The following is a 21,034-nucleotide window of genomic DNA, read 5'->3' on the forward strand; positions in this document are numbered from 1 at the left end:
AATAAAGAGAAAAATATCTTCTTTTACTGATTTCAGTTACTGGATAGTGGCCATGCTAGAGTACCACCTTCGAGGATGGTACTCTCACACACATACACACACATGTACAAACACTCCAAAAATAAAAAAAATAAAAACGGTGTTGTTAATGTCAGAATTATGCCTGCACCTACGACAGCACATACAAAAAAAATCAAACAATTGAAATGACTATAGGTTAACGGGGCTGGAGTTTATGTGTGCATGTGCTTGTGTTTATACACGTGTGTGTGCATGTGTATATATATATATATATGTGTGTGTGTGTGTGTACACATACCCATATATGTGCACACCCACACACACACACATTTGAAAATACGAAGAGAAATTCAGTTAATAACAAATTAATCTCTCATCATTTGTGTGTCATTTTTTTGCAGCAGGGAGGGGGTCTGGGTTTTTTGTCACTTTTTGTTGCTGTTTTTTTTTGCTCCATTTTGTTGTTTTTTTTACTTCATCTGTTTCCACAGTCTTTTGGGGGTGGGGGGTGGGGAGCGGAGGTTCTACAGTTCTTTCCTTGAAACGTTTCCAAAGCACGGAATCATTGAGAAGTGAATGCCTTTCAAAGTAAACCCTTCCTTATTTGACAGACAATGTCTTAAACACTCCAATAGTTCGAGTATCGTTGTAAAGATGAGCGTCTGTCAGCAAACACTGCAAATACAAAGGAAGAGAAAACAGAGAAGAGAAAAACAGATTAGACATTTTATAAACAAATAACAATAAAATGATGAACAAATATGATGCTACATTATAATAACGTTGAATATATATGTAGATCCCTCTCCCTCTCTCTCTTTCAGAGAGGCACAAGCACATACACAGACATATACACACACGGCAGTAACTTCCGCCTACCAAATTCAATCACAAAGCTTTGGTCGGCCCGGGGCTATAGCAGAAGACACTTGCCCAAGGTGCCACATGGTGGGACTGAACCTGAAACCATGTAGCTGGGAAGCAAGCTTCCTAACCACACAGCCATGCCCGTGCCTATTTTAGATATTGTATAAAAGGAAGATGCTAGTGTCTATTTATACAGAATTTGGCATAAAAAAAAAACGTCTGTAGATTTATGCTATGATATATCATAGCACAGGGGTATATATGAACACAGCATCACAGAGTGATGTATACATGAATATATTCAGTGACATACACACACACACACACACACATATATGAACACTTGACCTTGAGTCACGCTGTTACTTCTGCTAAATATTAATAAAAATATGTATATACTCATGTTAGCAGAAGTAACAGAGTGACTCAAGGTTCAAGAGATTCATACATTTGATAAGTGCCAATACACAAAACCCTTGAACCTGAAGTGACTTTATATATAATGGAACTGTGATTAAGTATATCAGAAAAAATATATATAAGTCAAAACAATTTGCTGGCTTTTTATGGTTTTTATAATTATTTATATGATATTATGTTATGTTATATATTATATTCATAGTATTTAATGTAATATTGTAATATAAATAAATTATTGGATTGTCAATAGAATATCTCTATATTAAATTCATCTTTATACTTGAATTATACCAATATTTATATGGCGTCCAACTGATGTACCAGTGAATTGGATGTTTAATACACCCCTTTGAAGGATTTGTTTTCCTCGGTTTGTTACTTTATATATGTATATATATATATATATATATATATATATATATATACTTTATTCAACAAAACTGTCCGATGAACGGGAACGTGAAACTCCGAGTAACAGTCTTTTGTTATATTTCTGCTGCTTTTAAATAAAGCATATTACTCTACCTCTGGTATTTGAGTACTCTTTTTTCCACCTTGTTGCACATTTTATGTGCTTACTCCGGTATATATATATATATATATATATATATATATACGATAGATCGCTGGCCACTACACATTCTTTTTCTCTCTCCTTGTTTCTTTCTGTGTAAGAGTGTAGGCTCGAAACGTTAAAGACTTTTTCACTTCCCGAGCGTTATACTAATACATCTGTTTGTTGTCTACACCACCTGTCTTCGTCTTTTGTTTTTTTTTGTTTGTGAATTCTCCCCCTATATATATGTATTTATACATACACACACACACACACACATGAATATATGCAGTGATATCACATGAATATAAGCAGAGACATATAGACCCCACCCCATAAAGAATTATACATACATGCACACACATACATACATACATACAGAGGGTTTCTTTAGTTGATATTATTGCACATACCTTTATTTCAGAATCCGAGTTGTTTTTCTTGAGAGAGAGCTTCAAGAGATGCTGACGGGCAAGAGACGCAGCAAAGGATAACCCACCAGTGATTTTATCATCGTTGATCACTTGTTTCAGGAAATCAGGAGCTGTTCTGTAACAAAGAACAAGCAAGAGAAGAATAGACAACAGCAACATCAACAATAATAACATCAACATCAACACCACCACCACCACCACCATCATCATCATTGTTTAACATCCACTTTACCATGCTTGCAGGGGTCAGACTAAATTCATGGAGGGAGATTTTCCATACAGTTCTTTCCTTGAAACGTTTCCAAAGCACAGAATCATTGAGAAGTGAATGTCTTTCAAAGCAAACCCTTCCTTATTTGACAGACAATGTCTTAAACACTCCGATAGTTAAACACTCCGGATTCTCTGCCTTTTGCAATCTAAGGTAATATTTCTTATTTTAATGCAAGATAATATTCGTGTTAATTAAGGTGGCAAGCAAGTAGAATCGTTAGCATGGCAGGCAAAATGCTTAGCAGCATTTCATCCAAATTTATGTTCTGAGTTCAAATTCCGTTGAGGTCGACTTCACCTTTCAGCCTTTTGGGGTTGATAAAGTAAGTACTAGCTGAAAACTGGGGTCAATGTGATTGACTAGTGCCATTGCCAGAAATTGCTGGTCTTGTGCCAATATTTGAAATGAATATTTGTGTTAGATAAAGTGGCAAGCTGGCAGAAATGTTAAGCAGCATTTCATCCACGGTTATGTTCTGGGTTCAAATTCCACTGAGGCTGACTTGGCCTTTCATCCTTTCAGGATCAATAAAATAAGTACCAGCTGAGAACTGGGGTTGATGGAATCAACTGGCCCCCTCCCTCAAAATTGCTGATCTTGTGCCTATATTTGAAATCAATGTTTGTGTTAGTCTTTCAAACAAGAACAGCACCAAAAGTCAGACATATTTTAAATGGGAAAGCATAGATGGACAACACCACTTGTGTAAGTATTGTTTGTTTACAATTAGTGTAATGTTAAGACATGAACATGCACTCACACACACACACACACACACACACACACACACACACACATGTTGGGCTTCAATCAGATTCCGTGTATCAAATCCTTGCCCAAAGTGCTGTGGAGTGGAATCAAACTGGAAACCACAAGGTTGCAAAGTAAAACTGTTAACTACACAACCATGACTCTATCTTTTCTAAGATAAAAAAAGTACCCTATGAATATTAATCAGTTACAACACACTGTCCCCAAAGCAAATTTGTGGCCTTGCTTTAATGTCCCTTCCTCTCTCTCTCTCTCTTTCTGTTCATGTGTGTGAGCATCTAGTTTTGTCTGAATGAATGTCTCTCACTCTGTATATTTCTGTGTATATTTCTGCACGTGTATGTGTGTACATTTGCCCCCAGTACCAAAAAGTACTTCCACCAAAACAGGTTGAATGTCAGCCATGTCAAATCATCAGCATCCAAATGGCCATGCCCAATCGCCTCATCATCATCATCATCATCACCGTTACACGTTTTGTTTTCCATACTGGCATGGGTTGGATGGTTTGATAGGAGCTGGCTTGACAGGGAAACTGACCAGACAGGGAGCTAGCCAGATGGGAAGCTGTCCAGATGGAAAACCGGCCAGACTCCAATTATCTATTTTGGTTTGGTTTCTATGGCTGGATGCCCTTCCTAATGTCAACCACTTTACAGTGTAAGTTGGGTGGCTTTTACGTGCCACCGACATGTGTGCATTTATGCATCCTCAGAACAAGCACATTTGACATGGTACTGTCACAAAATATTTTTTAAAAGTACTTACTTGGAGTCCTTGTTCTTCAGAGCTTCAACAATACCATACATGAGGTTAGCTGTTGTACACAATGGATCAAGTTCCAACACTTCTTTCACAGCTTCCTCGAACATGGACAAACTGTAGCCACATGTCAGGTCTTTCTACAGTGGGAAGCAAAAAGGAAACATGTAAAACATAAAAAGTATTTTAAGGATTGATAATTAAAGCTGTGATGTTAAATTTATAAAGCTTATGGTCAATAACTCCAATAAGATCAGATATTTTGGGGACAGCCTTGTGTGTGTGTGTTGGGAAAGTTGAACATGTAATTGTAACAGCTTTGTGATTATAAAGGATTTTCCCACATGTATAAATGAGCTCGCAGCATTAATGATCTTTTTTTTTTTTGGCTTTGCTGTTTAGAAGATATATACACGAATATGTGTTTACTTGAATGCAATAACGCATTTATGAGAATACATTAGTGTGTTTACATGAATAGGTTAGTGTGTATAATGTGTTTATGCGAATATATATTAGTGCATTCATATGACTACTTTAGTGTGTTTATGTGAATAACATCATCATCATTATCATCATCAACATTTAAGCTTTTAGCATTCAGATAACAATATTTATTCACATTGTTTCAAATTTATCCTGGATTATCTTGTAGCCTTGACATTTCCACGATGTGATTGTTTATTTTTAGACCGACATTGTAGGGTAGGTGTGAAAAGCTGAAACTGGCTGATTTGAACATAAAACAAGCAGAATATTTTGGCCGGATATGGCCAGCTTAAATGCTAAAGGGTCAATGTCTGTTTTTCTATGCTAGCATGTATTGGATGGTGATTATGCACTACATTATACACAAGTTTATTGGTGTATATTAGTGTATATAAGTATATACTAGTGTATTTGGTGTGAATAGAGGAGTGTGTTTTTGTGTGAATTTTTAAAACACTACATAGATAGTGAGTATATACACATGCTTTTGTATATTGCAGTTAGTCCCAGGTCAGTCCTGATCAGGCTGACCTATGATGAAGAGCTTTTCAGCCATGACCATCCAATCTGTTTTACTTTGCCAAGCATAGTGTATCGAAGACAACATTATCCAATGTGTAATTCCATTTTTAGTAGGGAGATTTGGCTGCTATTTCTAGTAAACTGAACAAAAACATAGAAACATTATTGCTTCACTTGTGTTTGCATTCATGAGTACATGTATATGTGCTTGTGCATGTTTGACCATGTGTGTGTTTGACCGTGTGTGTGTGTGTATTTGTGTGCCTGCACATATGCTGCATGAGTGCAACCTGCTACAATGCAGATGTAACTCAGATATAAGGTGGCGAATTGGCAGAAACGTTAGCATGCCAGGCAAAATGCTTAGTGGTATTTCGTCTGCCGCTACATTCTGAGTTCAAATTCCGCCGAGGTTGACTTTGCCTTTCATCCTTTCGAGGTCGATTAAATAAGTACCAGTTACATACTGGGGGTCGATATAATCAACTTAATCCGTTTGTCTGCCCTTGTTTGTCCCCTCTGTGTGTATCCCTTTGTGGGCAGTAAAGAAATAAGATGTAACTCAGATATCAATGTAGATGACAGTAACTAACCATGAGTCGTTTGAAGCTGTACAGAACCAACCTGATCATCGGCAGAAGTCGACCTTCTCTTGCACTGAAAATATGTACAAAAAAAAAAAGATATAATATGAGAAATCAGAAACTTCTGGTCATCAATCATTGTCATTATGATTGTATTAACTTCTATTTCTCCATGCCTGCATGGGTTAGATGCAGTTTGCTGAAGCAGGTCTTCTACAGTCTTACGTTCTTCCTGTCGTCAGCCCTCACTTGTTTCCAAGCAAGTACTATTTCCTATGGCCAGACATATTTATACAGAATACTGGAAATGAATGACACAGTTTCTATGACAAAGACACTCACAATTATCAGGCAATGTGAAAACAAAGACACACAAACACACGCATATATACATGCACGTATATATCATCATCACCACCATCATTTAACATCTACTTCCTATGTTGACATGGGTAGGACAGTTTGATTGGGGACCAGTGAACTACAGACCTATGTCGAACTCTGATGTCATCTTTAGCAAGATTTCTACAGCTGGATGCCCTTCCTAACACCAACCACTTTACAGAGAGTACTGGGTGCTTTTCTCATGCCACCAGCACTAACTTGCAAGACAGGAAAGGGCAGAGAAAAATGGAAAAGGGAAAAGTTCCCACTACTAAGAGGGAGTATTTTAGAGGAGAAGGTAGAGGTGAGTGGCCAGGTGTTGAAAGGTGAAAGTAGGATAGAGGAATAAGCACAGGAGTCTTGCTGTAGAAGAGATATAGGTAGAGCTGAAGGAAATGAGAGGTAGGTGGTGATAGGGCATTAGAGCAAACTCTCAAGGAACAAGAAAAAGAGCATAAGAGAGGACATGGACAATGGATAATAGGAAGGAATGTGAGTGTATGCTTTTATAAGAGTGTGAGTGGGGAGTAACAGGTGGAGGTAGAGGTTAATGTAGTGAGTGATGAACAAGGGTTGGGGTGTAGATGATGGGAAATACCAGTATGTGAAGGGGTAAGGTGGAAGATATAGGAGCGTCTCAAGAAGAAGAATAGATCAGAAAGGAGTAGAATGATGTGCAAGATGTAGAAGCTGTGGAGAGAGAGAGAGAGAGAGAGAGAGAGAGAGAAACAGGGATACACATAAGCATGCATACACACACATGCACATGCATTCGTACATGCATGGACACACACCTCTGTGCACGCATACGTTTACACATATGCACACATACATACATATATGTAAAGAGAGAGAGGATAACCATACCTTTCAGACTGTGCTAAGTTAACACATTGACCTGCAATAAATTCTGCATCTTCAAGGAGTCCTTCTTTAATGCTAACTTCCTCCAAAATCTGGTGAACAAAAAAACAAAAAAGCAAAAATATATCTGTTGATTTGATTTAAGAAAGGCAGAAACACTGACTCAAACAAAAAAAAGTGTCCCTATACAACAATACTGTGTAATACACAAAAGATTATAAGATAACAGATGAAGAAAGCAGAAGAGACGTACCTGCCAAAACGAAAGCAGTCCACCAGCTTGTACAACACCTTCTTTCACAATATCAACATTGCACAGTTTCACCCCTTCTAATGTACGGATATATGCCAGAGCGTTGAAGTTTTTCTCTTCTTTAAAACACGAACTTTCCAACATCTGAACACAAGAAAACAAAGAGGGGAAAAGAAAAAAAAACAGGAAATATATAATTCGCCAGGTATTTTTGTTCACCGCACCGAATGAGAGAAGAATGCATGAAACAAAATATATAAAACAATAAACAGCTATACATGTCTACAGAAAAATGTGATGGACATAAGAAAAAAAATTTTTGAATTATACTGTGGGAGAGAGGAGAAATTGGAGAGGGCAGAGAAGAAAGAAGGGGGCAGGAGAAGATGGGATCAGAAGTGGACGAAAAGCGGAGGAGGGGGAGGGGGAGGCAGAGAAGGATGGGGTCAGAAGAGGAAGAGAGGCAGATGAGGAGGGGCTGCAGAGGAGGAGGGGGCATGAGAGTAGAGGAGGAAGGGGCATGAGGCAGAGGATGAGGAGGGAGAGAGGCAGATGAGGAGGGGCTGCAGAGGTGGAGAGGGCATGAGCGGTAGAGGGGGAGGGGGAATGAGGCAGAGGGGGAGGAGGGAGAGAGGCATAGAAGGAAGAGGAGGGCAGAGGCGGATGGGGGTCAGAAGAGGAAAAGAGGTGAAAGAGGAGGAGGCAGAAGAGAAGATGCAAAAGAGGAGGGTAGTGGAAGAGGAGATGTAGAGGAGGAGAAATGAAGGAGGAGGCAGAGGAGGACCAGCAGCAGTGATAAAAAAAAAAAATTGAGCAGGTAAATTGAGCTCACCTGTTTCCACACAATCTGTAGTTCTTCGAGGGATGTGAAGATGTTCATGGCACACCAGCATCTCAGCTTCCACATCCATTGTTGAACGCTGACACTGATCTGATCTGCAGAGTTAAGAAGACAACAAAAACAAGAAGACCATTATTATTAACCTATGCTTTGTTGACAAGATCACAATAAGGTGGAAACATGTCCAAAGTTGTCATTCATCTTTCATATTTGTAGAAATAATCAAAATCTGCTGTTCATAAAAAGAAAATATTGGTCACAATAAATATATCAGTATATATAGTGTAGTTGTGCTTCGCTAATGAGGTCATAATAAGGTGGAAACATGTCCAAAGTTCTCCCACCCCCCCGCCCATCTTTCATATTTGTAGAAATAATGAAAATTACATTTGCTGTTCACAGGAAAAAGATTGCTCAAAATAAATATAGTCAAATATAGCAGCCAAATAACCCACAAATTACATTTTGCTATCTTAAAGGAAAGATCATATTGGTGTTGAACTACTCATAAGGTGGATCTGAGGCTAAAGCATAATGGGATTATGAGGAAATCCATTTCTCACCTGATAACTCTAGCAGTACATGATCCAGAAACATCATCTCAGTGAAATAAAGGTTATCTGGAGCCTTCTCGATGACACATTGTTTGATCAAGGCACCAGCATGAATTCCTGGGATCAGATTCAACATGCTACTGAGATCGTCTGTAAAGAGATATACACATATAAAAAGAATAACAACTGAAAAGTAAGGCAATATGTGTGTGTGTGTGTGTGTGTGTGTGTGTGTGTGTGTGTGTGTGAGGGTGTGCAAAAAAGTTCTTGGCTTTAAGGGTATCATGAAAGGCCTGGTTGAAGGCCCAACCTTCCAAGTTCTTTTACAGGGCATAGAAAAGCAGGACTGCTGCAGTAAGTGTGTGAATCTGGAAGGAGAATATGTTGGATAAGATCATAATTAACTGATTTTCTTTTACCCAAAGCTAGGAACTTTTCAGCACTCTCTCACGTGTGTGTATGTGTGTGTATGTGTGTGTCTGTGTGTGTGTGCATATACATACATATGTGAGGGGGTGCAGAAAAGTTCCTGGTCTAAAGGGTATAGCAAAAGGCCTGGTTGGAGACCCAACCTTCTGAGTTCTTTTACAGGGCTTAGAAAAACTGAAGGACTTCTGCAATAAGTGTGTGAATCTGAGAGGGGAATATGTTGAATAAAATCATAAATAACTGATTCTCCTGTATTTTCTTTCACCCAAAGCCAGGAACTTTTCAGCAACCCTTCACATATAAATATGATAACACGCTTTCTTGAATAATCATGCACATGCAGATTGTTGTCACAGGTGTGACAAAATGAGTTACATAAAACACAATGTTACATACCTGGGTGAACATGGTAAGCCTTCTGTGCTACCGAGAAACCATTTCGATTCCCATTTCTGGCACAATGCAAACCAGCTGCAAGGAGACTCTGGACCAAGATAGGGGCCACATCCTATAGACAAAGCAAAGTAAAAAATAACATAACTAAAAGGTGCCAGAAACAGAGACATCAAAAGACAGCTAGACAGAAAAAATGTGTATGTAAGCATGCTTTTTGGATTCTTTTTTTCTTTTTGGCCATTAGTTAATCAGAGAGAAGACAGACTGTGGCCACAACTTTCAAAGAATGCAATCCCAGATTAGTGAGAATAGCATGGCTGTTATCCCCAGGTTCAATGCTTGCAGGGGTAAAAAATTAAAAGGGATCGAAAAAATATGGGCAGCAGGAGAAATGTATGTCTGGTATGAAGAATGTTTTTAAGGCATTCAGCACTACTAAAGATATACAAGGACCTGGTGGTGGGTATTGGTGAGTAATGGTGGTGGTCCCTGATGCTATGGTGCTGATGGTGGTGTGCTGGTGTTGATGGTAGTAAGGAGAGTGGTTGTGGTGGTGCTGATAGTAGTAGTGTCAGTGGTGTGTGGTAGAGGTAGTGTTGTTGGTGGTATTGGTAGTAGTTGTGGTGGTAGTAATGGTAGTGGTGGTGATGGTAAGGTGGCAGCAGTGAAAAGGTGGTGGTGGTTGTGGTAAGATGATGGTGGTGATAAGGTGGTGGTGGGAGTAGTAATGATGGTGGTGGTGGGGGTGGTAGTAATGTGGTGGTGTAATTGGTGTGTTGGTGTTGAGGTGAGTGAGGGCCATTAATGAGTGAGTATGTGTTTGTGTAAAAGGGCAGCACACAGTAATTCATTGAGTGGAAGGCCTTGAATCAATGCACATGTTCTCCTTGAAGCCCCCTGGAACTTTTTGCCATCTGACATGTGGAGTTTTCATTCGGCGGCACTTGGCACAAGCAAGCTTTTGCAAAGTCTCCCTACAAAAATCTAAGCATTCTGATGGTACTTACCTTATTCAAACTCTCATCAAGTTGCTGTGCGTACAACACACAAGTGGATGCCATCTGAGTGTCTTCCGGTGCAAACCACATGATGGCTTTGGCTAATAATATCCACAATGATGCCTTCCATGGATATTTCTGTATAGTTCTCCGGATGTAGTTGCAACCAGCCTTTACCTCATCCTGCAATACAATTGGTGAACCATAATTACAAATCGAAAGTGGCATTCATTAACAGTAACAGGTGAGCTCTAAATGAGCAGACCAAAGTCTATATATATATATATATATATATATTTTATGTATATATTAATATTATCTTGGTTGAAAAAACTTTGATAATGTAAAGATGTTAATAGTTACCAGGGCAGCAAAAACCATACAAAAACTGGGATATCATACTCGGTTAATGGGTAGAAATTCCATGTTAAAGTGATGTATTTTGAGAAGATATGAAGAATAATGATAAATGGAGCAAAACGTGTATGATCAATAAGTTCCTTTAATTCCTACATATGTTTCAAAATATATGTGCACTCTACTCCAAAGAAGTAAGAGATGCTGGAAATGCACAGAAATTCATCGTCAGGGAATGCATTTAGCGCATGTCTTGCTTTTGTATGTTGGTTCCCTGACGATGAATTTATGTGCATTTCCAGCAGCTCTTACTTCTTTGGAGTAGGGTGCACATAAATTTTGAAACATATGTAGGAATTAAAGGAACTTATTGATCATATGCGTTTTGCTCCATTTATCATTATTCTTTATATATATATATATATATATATATATATATATATATATATATATATATATACATACATATATAAGTTGGTATGTGAAAGCACGTGGTTGGATGTATAAAAGATAATAAGAGTGAAAAAACTACAGAAGGCTTGTGTTACATGGTTAAAGTATATATTTAAATTATGTCAGAAAAATGTTATAAAATCTTTTTGGCATATAAACATTGTATTTTGAGAAATAACTGGTTTCGTGTTGTCTTTTCAAATTTCTCTACTTCATTGTAACGTGTTCGCTCCAGTTTGAAAAGAAGAGTTCTAGATAGGGATTTCTTCCGGTATAGGGGAGATAATCGAAATCTAGGAGGTGGTAGAATTTGATTAATTTACCATGGTTTTGTTCTATATTTTTTCCCCTTTTCTCAGTGGGGTGATGAATTTCCTTATTTAAATGTGTTAGCAATGGTTAAGTTTGGGTTTGTATTTTTGAATGAAAAAGGTTTCCTTATTTAATCTAATCTGTGTTGGTGTTCTAATGGCACATTGATAGAAAGGAAAGATTATAAATTGTGGTAGCATTTGTTTTGCGCATTTCTCAATATGTTCACTAAAAGGTATCATTCGGTATTCTGGGCATGCAATCTGCTGTCGATGCAGAGTGCATCTGCGTCTGAGCGATAATCCTGTGGACCCTATGTAGTTCTCGTGGCAGCCCGAGCATCTTATTACATAAATAAGGTTTTCTGAGGCACAAGTAAAGTTAGATTTAACTTTGAATTTGTGTATATATATATATATGGAAGGATCAGTGTGAAAGGGGCAAGTGATAAGACAAGATACAGCAAATATGTCTAATATGTGCCAATGGCACAAGTTTACCTTAGCAAAGAATTCAGCAGCACAGAGCCATGTGATGTCCGCTAAGTGGTCTCCTTTAGGATCTTCGATCTTCGTCAGTTCCTGGACCACAGCTGATGCCAAAACATGATCAGCTCGTATTAAAGCAATAGCACAAAGAGCCTTGAGGCCTTCCACCGAGGGCACAGACATTTGAGAACTGGAATAAAGGGACGATTGAAGGTTCATTATTTGAGAAATTCACAAAGAAATTTGGATTTTATTCTTTTACTTGTTTCAGTCATTTGACTGCGGCCATGCTGGAGCACCGCCTTCAGTCGAACAAATCAACCCTGATACTTATTCTTTGTAAGCCTAGTACTTATTCTAGCAGTCTCTTTTTGCCGAACCGCTAAGTTACATAGACGTACAAACACCAACATCAGTTATCAAGTGATGGTGGAGGGACAAACAAAGGGGTGCTGAAAAGTTCCTGGCTTTCGATAAAAGAAAATACAGGAGGATCAGTTAATTATGATTTTATTTAACATATTCCCCTTGCAGATTCACACACTTATTGTAGTGGTCCTTCAATTTTTCTAAGTCCTGTAAAAGAACTCAGAAGGCCGGGCCTCCATCGAGGCATTTCATGATACACTTAAAGCCAGGAACTTTTCAGCACTCGCACATCATAGTATCTGAAAGCCAATATCTGTGGATGGACTTTACAAAAGCAACTCCAAGATTAACATCCAAATGGAATTAATACAAGCAAAAAGTATTCATAAAAATTAATACACACCCTGTCATTAGTAGTTTGACAGCTTCTTTAATTTTACCCATGTTTAATAAGGCAATTGCTTGAGCAGTCATCACTTGGGAATCAAACTCTTCGGTCATCTGCAGGGCTTTACTATACTCTGAAGAGAGAAAGATATATATATTCGCCATGCTGGACCAATGAAATATACAAGCTTTTTTTCATTCTCTGTTTATTTTCTCTCATTCCTTTCTGTTGAAGAGCATAGGCTTGAAACATAAAACACATTTTTCCCAAGCATCAAACTAATACACTTGCTTGTTGTTCACACACCTGTCTTCATCTTTAGCTTACCTATAAGTTTCAACTATATATATATATATATATATATATATATATATATATATATATATATATATACATATATAGATAGATATTTATTGTTCTTATACAAGAATGTTGTTGACAGTAACTTCAAAGTTTTGCCCAGTCTGATGACGGCTTAGCTGGCCAAAACTACGAAGTCACTGTCAACAACATTTTTGTCAAGAATAATAGATTTGTACTATGCAAAAATATAGAACAACCCATCAAAATTGTTTTTATTATAAATGAACATGAAAACAGGGATTCCTTAACAACAATGGAGCTTTTGTATGATTAAGGTATGTTCAGACTGATGTGTAGCTAGCAGAGTACCCCTTGTTGTGTAATTATTGCATCAGAAGATCTGCTAGCTAGGAAATATATGTAGTCTGAATTTTACCTGCTCCACTCCCTCAATTTGGATGGATGGATGGATAGAGGGATAGATAGATAGACAGATACAAATGCATGCGCGCGCGCACACACACATTTATGTTAGACAAAAGACAGGAGTGCTCAATACATGTTGTAGAGGATAGCAGGGGAAGGTTCTATTTTAATTGAAACTCACAACTTGAGTTTCATGCCACTGCAATCTTCAAACAAGAACAGTACTCGCTTGAAGATTGCAGTAGCATTAAACCTGAGTCAGAAGACAAACTCTCAGTTTTTATTTTCAATAAAATGAGAAAACATGAGAGAGAGAGAGAGAGAGAGTGTGTGTGTGTGTGTATGTACACATATAATATGTATACAGAGAGAAAGTGAAAGCAAAGACATTAAACCTGTAAAAGACATAAACCCTCACCAGCAATCACTACCCAAACAGACCCTTGAGTTGGAAGACTGTCACCAGAGTGGGGCAAAGGTGTCATCTACCAGGAATAGAAGGGAATCACCAACAAATGGTGGATGCAATGACACACTGTTACAGTGCATTCCCCCACTACTACTACTACTACTACTACTACTACTACTACTACACACACACTGTAGACTCAATAAATAAAGGTTGACTTTTCAAACAACGTATGTTTTAGGAATCATTTTAATGTAATATTTACCTTGATAGCTCTCATAAAACTGGCCTGCCTTAAACAAAGTCAAAGCAAGTCCACAAGTACCACCGAAATCCAAATTGCTTCCAATAATTTTGTACTGGTCTAGAGCACCTTTAAAATCACCCAGAGTGCTGATCAGAAGGATAGAAATAAATAAAAGAAATAAAAATAGAAAAACTCATCATAAACATCATCCTTAAATGAAAAACGATGGAATTCTGGTTTAAACATCCCATATAACCTCTTGTAACTTTTTTTTTAATTTTTGGGAATATTCAGAAAATTTTTGCAAATTAGTGTTCTACACATGGAAATTCATATGATTATGCATAAAAAAATTTTTTTAGTCTGTGATTTAAGAGTGATTTTGCTGTTATTTTTAGCACACCCCACGACCTTCCTTGCTTTTGTAACTCAGGCATGTAATGTTTTTGAATCCCCATAAACACATTTAATGGAATCATAATGCACCTAAGGGTGGTCCATTGCTGGGATTTAAGCAAAAATTTTGGACTGTCTGTATTTTAAACTTCGATTTATAAAAAAAAGTTCAAAAGAGCAGAAATTTTAGGAGAAAAGCATTAAAAAAATTTTTTTTTATCATAATCGTATGAATTCCTGTGTGTACAACATGAATTCACAAAAATTTTCTGAAAATTCTAAAAAATAAAAAAGTTACAAGAAGTTATATGAAGTGCTTAAACCAGAATTCTGCCAAAAAAAAAGAAACCACCAAAGTGAAAGACTTAATGGTGTATTTTGAATGCCAATGCAGCTATGGATATCATCTCATAATACAGAGGGTTAAAAATCCCTTGGACGGAAAAAAAGTGGAAAGCTGTCTGCAGACTCAAATCCTCAAACCACCCATCTGTTGTTTTCCAGAGAGTTGAGATTCCATTACCCTAAATTAGTTTTTTTGACTTTTGTCCATCCGAATTAGACACTTTAATCTTACAGTGAGAAAGCAAAGTTTCTTTACATTTAGAACATAAATGCAATTTGTGGTGGTCTGTGACATGAAGCATCTAAAAACAATTTGAGTTGAAAAAAACAGAACAATGAAAGAATTATATGCTGCAATCGACAGACAGATTTGTCCAATCTTGTACCAAAGAAATTAGAAATTATTACAATTACTCACCTAAGTATTCGAGCCAGATTACACTGGACCTTTAACTGGAACTCAGAATTTTCATTTTTTTCTTTCTCCAGCAAATCAATAGCCCTGGATAGGGAACAGATATCAAATATACAGGCTGTTCATAAATTAACTTTCATGATATAAAAGACACAGACTGTTCATAAATTACCTTTACAACTTTCGCGGTATCAAATATACAAGCTGTTCATAAATTACCTTTACAACTTTTGCAGTATCAAATATACAGATTGTTCATAAATTACCTTTACAACTTTTGCAGTATCAAATATACAGATTGTTCATAAATTACCTTTACAACTTTCGCAGTATAAAAGATCCAGGCTGTTCATAAATTACTTTTACAACTTTTGCGGTATCAAATATACAGGCATAAATTATCTTTACAACTTTCGCGATATAAAAGATTACAGGCTGCTCATAAATTATCTTAACAACTGTTACAGTTTATTGTATTTATTAAAGTGGAGACCCATCAATCAACTTTTTTGTAACCTCTGGAGCCCACATAGAAGTGTTCTGATGTTTCTAATTGATTGTTCTGATGCACACCTTTGATTACAGGCCTGTTTGACCCAAGGTTAGCAGGGGGGGGGGGGGGGGGGCTTATACAACAACAACAACATAAGCAACAAGAAAGTGCTAAATGGAATAGTATGGAAAAAGAATTACTTAGAAAATGCCTTTTCTGCCATAGAATGTAATCCGTGCCGTTCCAGTAGGAGACCATACATGTTGAAGGCAACAGCACTGTCTTGGATACGTTCTGAAATAAAGATGAGAATTGAAAGAAATATCCTTAAATATCAAGTTCCGGTAGGAGTATTAACCCTTTCGTTACCAACCCAGCTGAAACATGCTCACATACATGCATTCAAGCATAAGCACATAGACTAAAATACACAAACATGCACACATTTAGTTCCACAAACACATTGTCACTTAAACACAAAATTTTAGTTCAATACATACACACACACACACATATGTTCATTTAAACACACACACACACATCTTTTTTACATACTCACATAACCTTGTCTAGTTGTAAAAACATTTCTTCACACATGAAACAAAAACACACACACACTCACAAACACACACAAATACACATAAGCTCGTTTAAACACACATACACACACACACAGCTTTTTTACATACACAACCTTGTCTAGTTGTAAAAACATTTATTCACATGAAACAAAAACACACACACATACCAGTCTCCTAGACACAAACACATATACATACCTGTGTATTTTGAAAGAGCATCACAGGCAGCAGGTACAACAGACATGCGCTCAATATTATAGCGGTAGAGTGAAGTGTCATGTTTGGTCTCATCTAGTAACATGGAACAAACCCAATGGCCATATCCAATAAGAGATTCCACCTACATTCAAAGACAACAAAATATTTTTTTTAAATCATTTAAATAACTGAAATTATCAATTTTCAAAAAATAATGATTTATTAGTCTTTTTTCACATCACTTAAAGCAGGTGTTCTCAACCATCTTTTATCTATGAACCCCTTTGATTACTATTTTATTCTGGTAGGATCCCACTGCCATTCCCTTGTGTAGTTTGAACTCTGTAAAATGTTAGAGAAAGAAACCAAGCTATTTCTCACAATACATACCAATCCATGCATTTAAAGCAAAATTGTTTTTTCTGGGGCCCTTTAAATACTATTGTGGATCCCCAATTTACTAATTTGTTATGTGGACCCCAAAAAATCTTATATGGATCCTCAGGGACCGTATGGACCCCAGTTGAGAACCACTCACTTAAAGGAAGTGAAGGTGCGTGTGGCTTAATGGTTAAGGTATTCGGGTCATAATCATAAGATCATGGGTTTGATACCCAGCGATGCACTGCGTCCTTATGCACGACACTTTGTTTCATATTGCTCCAGTCCAATCGGCTGGCATAAATGGGTAGTACTTGTTACATGCTGTATCATGCTGAATCTTGACATCAAGGGAACATGTGTCTGTGGAGTGCTCAGTCACCGTTAATTTCACAGACAGGATGTTCTGTGGGTCAAATCAAGTTGAAGAAAGAGAGAACAGTACTTACATGATTACCAAGTTCGGTGGTGTGACGGAACAAATCCATGGCTTCATCATGGCCAACAGTATCAGCAATAAATGCCTACAAAAGAATCAAGGAAGCAATACTCTTTTACTTGTTTCAGTCATTTGACTGTGGCCATGCTGGAGCATCGCCTTTAGTTGAAGAAATTGATCCCAGGACTTATTCTTTGTAAGCCTAGTACTTATTCTATCAGTCTCTTTTGCTGAACCGTTAAGTTACAGGGATGTAAACACACCAGCATCGGTTGTCAAGCGATGTTGGGAGACAAACACAGACACACACACACATATATACGACGGGCTTCTTTCAGTTTCCGTCTACCAAATCCACTCACAAGGCTTTGGTCGGCCTGAGGCTATAGTAGAAGACACTTGCCCAAGGTGCCACACAGTAGAACTGAACCCAGAACCATGTGGTTGGTAAGCAAGCTACTTACCACACAGCCACTCCGGCGCCTATAGCTCAATACATCTACATACATATACACAAAAGTGCACATACACATATGTAAATATACAGTGTCTCACAAATACATGAAAGTATACATACACAATCATTACACACATACACATACATACACACACATAAATGCACACACACACACAGTGTACAAACTTATCTGCAGGTATACACCCATATCACACATGTATGCACATATTAACAAGTGTACACATATCTATGAATGCACACAAATATACACAAATGTACAGACACATACACACACACAAACACACATGCACACACACACACATATATACATACACACATACATACAAATATTTCCACACAAAGAGCGTGGCCATTGCCAGTACTGCCTGACTGGCCTTCGTGCCGGTGGCACGTAAAAGCACCCACTACACTCCCGGAGTGGTTGGCGTTAGGAAGGGCATCCAGCTGTAGAAACTCTGCTAAATCAGATTGGAGCCTGGTGTAGCCATCTGGTTCACCAATCCTCAGTCAAATCGTCCAACCCATGCTAGCATGGAAAGCGGACGTTAAACGACGATGATGATGATGATGAAACTCACTAGTTCTTTAGTTTGCTTATACCATCATAGCTAAGATGGAGCTACATTTAAGTACAGCTGAGAAGCCAACTTCTTAATCACATAGCTATAGTTGTGCCTGTGTCTTATGCCATGTCTGCTCGTTTGAAAAACTGTATCTTTTAAAAAGCTTAAAACCCTCCAGGGACAGTATATTACTATCTTGAAAAAGGAAGAACATATTGTATCATGTAGCCTGAGATATACTAAAGAAAAAGACATGTAAAAACATCCATCCTGAACACACAATTATACAACTGTAACTTACCTGTCCAATCCAACAGGTGACATAATTAGGATCAAGACTCTGAGCCACTGAGAAGGCTTCGTGAGCAAGCTGGAAAAAAATAGCAAAGAGATTAAGAGAGTTGGAGGATAGTGTCCTCACTTTATGAGGACCTGATCTACAAGATCTCCAGGTTTACAAGTTTTATTTTTCAGCTCACTTTTGTATGGTGAGCTGAAATTTTTCAAGCACAAGATCCAAATTTTGAATAAACTACAAAAGTTTCTACTACCATAACAAATGCTTCTGCATGTTACTGAGAAATTTATAGAGGGTGAAAAAAGGCTTCTTCTAAGCAAACAACTCTAGACTTCATCATCATCATCATCCTCGTTTAACGTCCGCCTTCCATGCTAGCATGAGTTGGACGATTTGACTGAGGACTGGTGAACCAGGTGGCTACACCAGGCTCCAATCTGATTTGGCAAAGTTTCTACAGCTGAATGCCTTTCCTAACGCCAACCACTCCGAGAGTGTAGTGGGTGCTTTTACATGCCACCGGCATGAGGGCCAGTCAGGCAGCACTGGCAACAGCCACACTCAAAATGGTGTATTTTACATGCCACCTGCACAGGAGCCAGTCCAGCGGCACTGGCAACAACCTCGCTCGAATGTCTTTTCATGTGACACTGGCATAAGTGCCAGTAAGGCGACGCTGGTAATGATCACGCTCAAATGGTGCTATTTACGTGCCACTGGCACGGAAGCCAGACAACTGCTCTGGACGGTACTCTTAGCGCTCCACTGATACAGGTGCCATCATGATTTCGCTTTCACTTGCCCCAACAGGTCTTCGCAAGCCGAGTTTAGTGTCCAATGAAGGAGAGGTTGGCATGGGTGCCAGTCTAGATTTGTTTTTTAAAAAGAAATTTACAAGTCCTTCTAGAAGTGCTTGTGAATCAGCGACCATGTCTACTGGTGATGGCATGCATGAGTCTAGTGCAAGTAAAAGTGATTCAGAAAACTATTATAATAATAATATTCTTTATTATAAATGATCTTGACATTCTTTTTACTATTCTTGACATTTTACGGTTGTTTTATTGCCATTTATTTACAAGTATTATAAATTTTATAGGTAGAACATTTTTCTGAGAACAAATTATGATATTGCTACTATGGGAAATTATTGCTCTGCTTTACAAGGTTTTGGTTTATAAGCATTCTCTAGGAAGAAATTAACTCATATATCAAGGCATTACTGTATTTGAAACAGCAGAGTTGATAGGTTAAAGGTGGTAAAGGGGAACCTCGACTTTGTTTGTGTTGTGGGGTGGAGGTGCAAGAATGCCTGGACTTAGTGGGTTACAGTCTTGATTGTTGGGTAAACCCCCACCCCACCCCATGTGTGTGAAAGAAATCGGAATATTTCTCCAGATTAAGAAAAGAGAACTGAATCCTTGCAGTGTAAAGATGAATGAATAAATGAATGAATGAATGAGGTAATGGTCCACCACCAATGCTTGCAAGGGCAGTAACTATGAATAGCAGCTGACTTTAAACTGTGACTAATTCATCTAACCCATACCAGCATGTGGAAGGGAGATGTATGTGAGGAAGAGGAGGATGTTGATGATGACGACAATGATGATGATGGTGATAATGATGATGACGACGATACTGATACTGATGATGATGATGATGATACTGATGATGACGAAGATGATGATATTCATCATCGTTATCATCATCATCACAACAATGGCAGCAGTGGTGGTGATGATGGAGGAGGAGGAGGAGGAGGAGGAGGAGGACAAAGTCGGAGAAACTGCAAGAGGTAGATGACGGCAGTTTTATATTGAGCAGAGTGAGAAGAGGAAGAGTCTGAAGTAAGACTGTGTCATACCAATATACTAAGGTAGAGATGTGAAGGGCTGTTGATACATAGTAACAGAGATGTTGACAGCCCTCACATCTCTCTACCTTGGTGCATCATAACCCCACCCAACACTCCAACTATGACTCTCCCCTCCCGCATTTCACACCTTTACACACCGAAACTGTCCTGTCCCCTTCACACAATGCTTCAAACTTCATCACTTCAGCAAGGTACCTGCTACTGTCCCTCTATCATATTTTCACATTCTTCAATACTATAACTTATTTGTTTGAGCGGATTTGCCTTGCAAGTCCTTGGCATTGAGATTTTCCATTTCACGTCCAAAGACACATTCTAATTCTTCTTTGCATGAAGATTTAACAGTGACCAAACACTAGAGAGCTGAGTCCGCACCACTGACAAAGACTCAATGCTG

General features: G+C 38.1%; 1 protein-coding gene across 3 annotated transcripts in view; it reads right to left on the minus strand.

Moving 5' to 3' along the window:
• Positions 1-462: 462 nt before the first annotated feature.
• The window catches only part of LOC106876186 (tetratricopeptide repeat protein 37), a 63,014-nt gene continuing 42,442 nt past the window's right edge, over positions 463-21,034 (minus strand). For all 3 annotated transcript variants that reach the window (XM_089356596.1, XM_089356594.1, XM_089356595.1), the window contains 18 exons: positions 18,762-18,830; positions 17,430-17,504; positions 16,600-16,741; positions 16,021-16,114; positions 15,331-15,414; positions 14,190-14,317; positions 12,802-12,919; positions 12,042-12,219; positions 10,429-10,602; positions 9,422-9,533; positions 8,606-8,746; positions 8,034-8,137; positions 7,202-7,345; positions 6,952-7,040; positions 5,710-5,773; positions 4,112-4,245; positions 2,278-2,413; positions 463-696 (listed from right to left, as the gene is read on the minus strand). In XM_089356596.1, coding sequence (XP_089212722.1) covers positions 622-696; positions 2,278-2,413; positions 4,112-4,245; positions 5,710-5,773; positions 6,952-7,040; positions 7,202-7,345; positions 8,034-8,137; positions 8,606-8,746; positions 9,422-9,533; positions 10,429-10,602; positions 12,042-12,219; positions 12,802-12,919; positions 14,190-14,317; positions 15,331-15,414; positions 16,021-16,114; positions 16,600-16,741; positions 17,430-17,504; positions 18,762-18,830 — 2,061 coding nt within the window. In that variant the 3' untranslated portion in view covers positions 463-621. The remainder of the gene's footprint in view (positions 697-2,277; positions 2,414-4,111; positions 4,246-5,709; positions 5,774-6,951; positions 7,041-7,201; positions 7,346-8,033; positions 8,138-8,605; positions 8,747-9,421; positions 9,534-10,428; positions 10,603-12,041; positions 12,220-12,801; positions 12,920-14,189; positions 14,318-15,330; positions 15,415-16,020; positions 16,115-16,599; positions 16,742-17,429; positions 17,505-18,761; positions 18,831-21,034) is intronic.

Source organism: Octopus bimaculoides, chromosome 8, assembly GCF_046866305.1.
Source record: "Octopus bimaculoides isolate indiv1 chromosome 8, ASM4686630v1, whole genome shotgun sequence".
Lineage (NCBI taxonomy): Eukaryota > Metazoa > Mollusca > Cephalopoda > Octopoda > Octopodidae > Octopus > Octopus bimaculoides.